The sequence below is a fragment of the Mus pahari genome, chromosome 6, assembly GCF_900095145.1.
Source record: "Mus pahari chromosome 6, PAHARI_EIJ_v1.1, whole genome shotgun sequence".
NCBI classification, from domain to species: Eukaryota; Metazoa; Chordata; class Mammalia; order Rodentia; family Muridae; genus Mus; species Mus pahari.
In genome coordinates, this window is record NC_034595.1 from 91,678,924 (window position 1) to 91,681,512 (window position 2,589).

The window sequence follows — 2,589 nt, forward strand, 5'->3', positions numbered from 1 at the left end:
TGAGTTCCAGGACAGCCAGGGCTACACAGAGAAACCCTGTCTCGAAAACAACAACAACAAAAAAGTCATTGACAGTAGCAAGGTTACAGTTTCGAAGTAGCAATCAATGAAAATGATTTTATGGTCAGGGTGTCACCACAATATGAGCAGCTGTATTAAAGGGTGGCAGCGTTAGGAAAGTTGAGAACCAGTGCTTTAGAGGGTACTCGGTGGCCAGGCAATGGTGGCACACACCTTTGACCCCAGCACTTGGGAGACAGAGGCAGGTGGATCCAAGTTCAAGGCCAGCCTGGTCTACAGAGTGCGTTCCAGGACAGCCATGATTCCACAGTGAGACCCCATCTCAAGGGGGGTAAAGGAGGGTACTAGGCAAGAGTCACCTTACCGTTAGAAAGGAGCTGTTCTGCTTGGACGTCTTCAAACAGGGCCACGTCCCCATAGCCTTCCTTCTGCTTCTGTTCAAACAGCTCAAAGCAGGCACTGGGGCTGGCCAGCAGCAGGCGGAAGTCCTGGACAGGAGGCCACAGTCACTCCCCTGCCGTGGGAGCCCCTGGGGCCTCCAGCAGATGCACTCTCCGGCCCTAACACCAACCTTCTGGTCATTGTTTTTATCATTGGTAGGGACAAAGCACATGAACTCATCCATGTGACCGGTCATCAGCCAATCCGAGAAGAGTTCCACAGGGGCCTGCACCTGCTGGGCATACACGAATTCTCGAAGGCCCTTGCTCATGTCCCGGCCCTCAGAGCTGGAAGGGAAAAGGGAGACGCTCTTGAGATTCGATGGCTTGCGCACTGACAACTGAGCCACCTCTTTGGTGGACTTCATTGGACTGCTCTTGCCAACGAATAGGGTGGCTTTAGAAAGACACTTGGTTGCCAAGCCTGGGGGCCCATATTGAATCCCTAGGACCCTCATAGTAGAGGGGGTTCTCATTCACAGGAACAAAGCTTTAAAAAAGTGGGGATGGCCCTTACTGTGACCTACTTAAGGCCAATCATGTGATCCTAATGACTGAGCCCAGGGATATGGAATATCTGGTTTGGGAGTTACACTGCTCCCACCCAACCCTCAAATGTGCGAGTCCTGTCTTCCTGGGCCAACAGCTCTGTTGAATTTATACTAGAGAATCAGGGATGGAGAGATGGCTCAGTGGTTAAGAGCTGCTCTTCCAAAGGTCCCCAGTTTAATTCCAAGCAACCATCTGTAGTGAGGTTTGGCGTCCCCTTCTGGCCTGCAGGCAAACATGCAGTACAGAACACTGTACACCTACATAATACTGTGCCACGTCCCTAGCCCTACCCTCAGGCTCAAGTGCCCTTCAGTTTCAAGGAGGATACAGAACAGATCTGCTCTCAGGGGAATCCCGAGAGTTACTGGAACCAGGGTGATGGTCTTTTTCCTTTAAGGCACCTGGGTCACCTGCCCTCTGGTGTCTCTGCTCACCTGGGGTAAAAGCTGCCACCAATGAGGACCCTCCCTAGAGGGTAGTCTTTGCCCTGAGCCTTGACAGGCGGGGACACGATCAGGTTCCCGATGGAATCCAGGCTAGCCACCCTGTGGTCTTCAGTTTGTTGGATCAGGTAGCCAACACCAGGGCTCTAGGAGGAGAGCCAGCGGGCGTGAGGTGGGGGGAGGGGTGTGAGGGGGGAGGGGTGTTACCTGGGAGGGACTGGACTGGATGTAGGATTCATCACACCACTGACTGTCGGGGGACATGCACATCTCCTTCCCCCCAGAGACCACCTGGGTCCTCCTCCATGCCCCGCCATCCGACATCCCAGCAACCCCAGCTCTGAACCCCAGGCCTGAGAAGTCCACACCAGTGAGTATTTCATGGGGAAGTCTTCCAGCTTGGAAACCCTCGGGGTGTCAAGGATCAAGGACACCGTCTTGTGAGGAGCCTGAGTATAGCAGAAAGCCATCTCATCCTGGGGTGGGGTGGGGGGGAGGAGAGACAGAAAGATGGAGATTAAATTCTCTCCATCTGCTGCAGGCTCTCTGGGAGCAGGCAAAGACACTAGAGAGAAACTTTGAAGTCAGCTCCTGCTCAGCCCTCAAAGCTTTGCTCAACTCGACACTCCACCTTCTGGCTCGAGACCGAGAATCCATGGCCTCCCAAGCCACTGTCAGGCCTGCCAGCTCTTCTACTCATAAACCAAGGCAATCAATCGGGTTTCTGGTATCTGCCAGCAGGGGGCAGCCACTATAACCTCTGACCTGCCCCGTGGCTTCTAGCAGCTCTCCCACAAACAGAGCTCCTTGCATCTCCGCCAAGGGACCGTTTTGGGCGGGGTGGGGTGGGGAGGGGAAGGATGGGGGAGGGTGTAGAAGAGAGGCAAGCCCTTTAAGAGTCTCACATAGCCTTTACCCTTGCTGTCTAGCTGAGGCTGGCTTTGGATTCCCGATTCCCCACACTCGTCTCCCAGTGCTGGGATTAGAAATCTGTACCATTCCCACACCCCAGTCTACACATTGCTGGGGACTGAACTTGGGACTCTAAGGCAAGCACTCCGAGCTACATATCCCTGGACCTTGACCTTTCAACTCTGGCTTGTACTTTTTTTTTTTTTTTTTTTTTTTTTTTT

At 53.5% G+C, this 2,589-nt stretch overlaps 1 protein-coding gene across 1 annotated transcript in view; it reads right to left on the reverse strand.

Moving 5' to 3' along the window:
- Positions 1-2,589, reverse strand: part of Padi6 (peptidyl arginine deiminase 6) — a 15,758-nt gene that overhangs the window by 3,203 nt on the left and 9,966 nt on the right. The window contains exons 10-13 of the mRNA XM_021201222.1: positions 1,825-1,932; positions 1,448-1,602; positions 593-749; positions 386-509 (exon numbers count right to left, since the gene is read on the reverse strand). Coding sequence (XP_021056881.1) covers positions 386-509; positions 593-749; positions 1,448-1,602; positions 1,825-1,932 — 544 coding nt within the window. The remainder of the gene's footprint in view (positions 1-385; positions 510-592; positions 750-1,447; positions 1,603-1,824; positions 1,933-2,589) is intronic.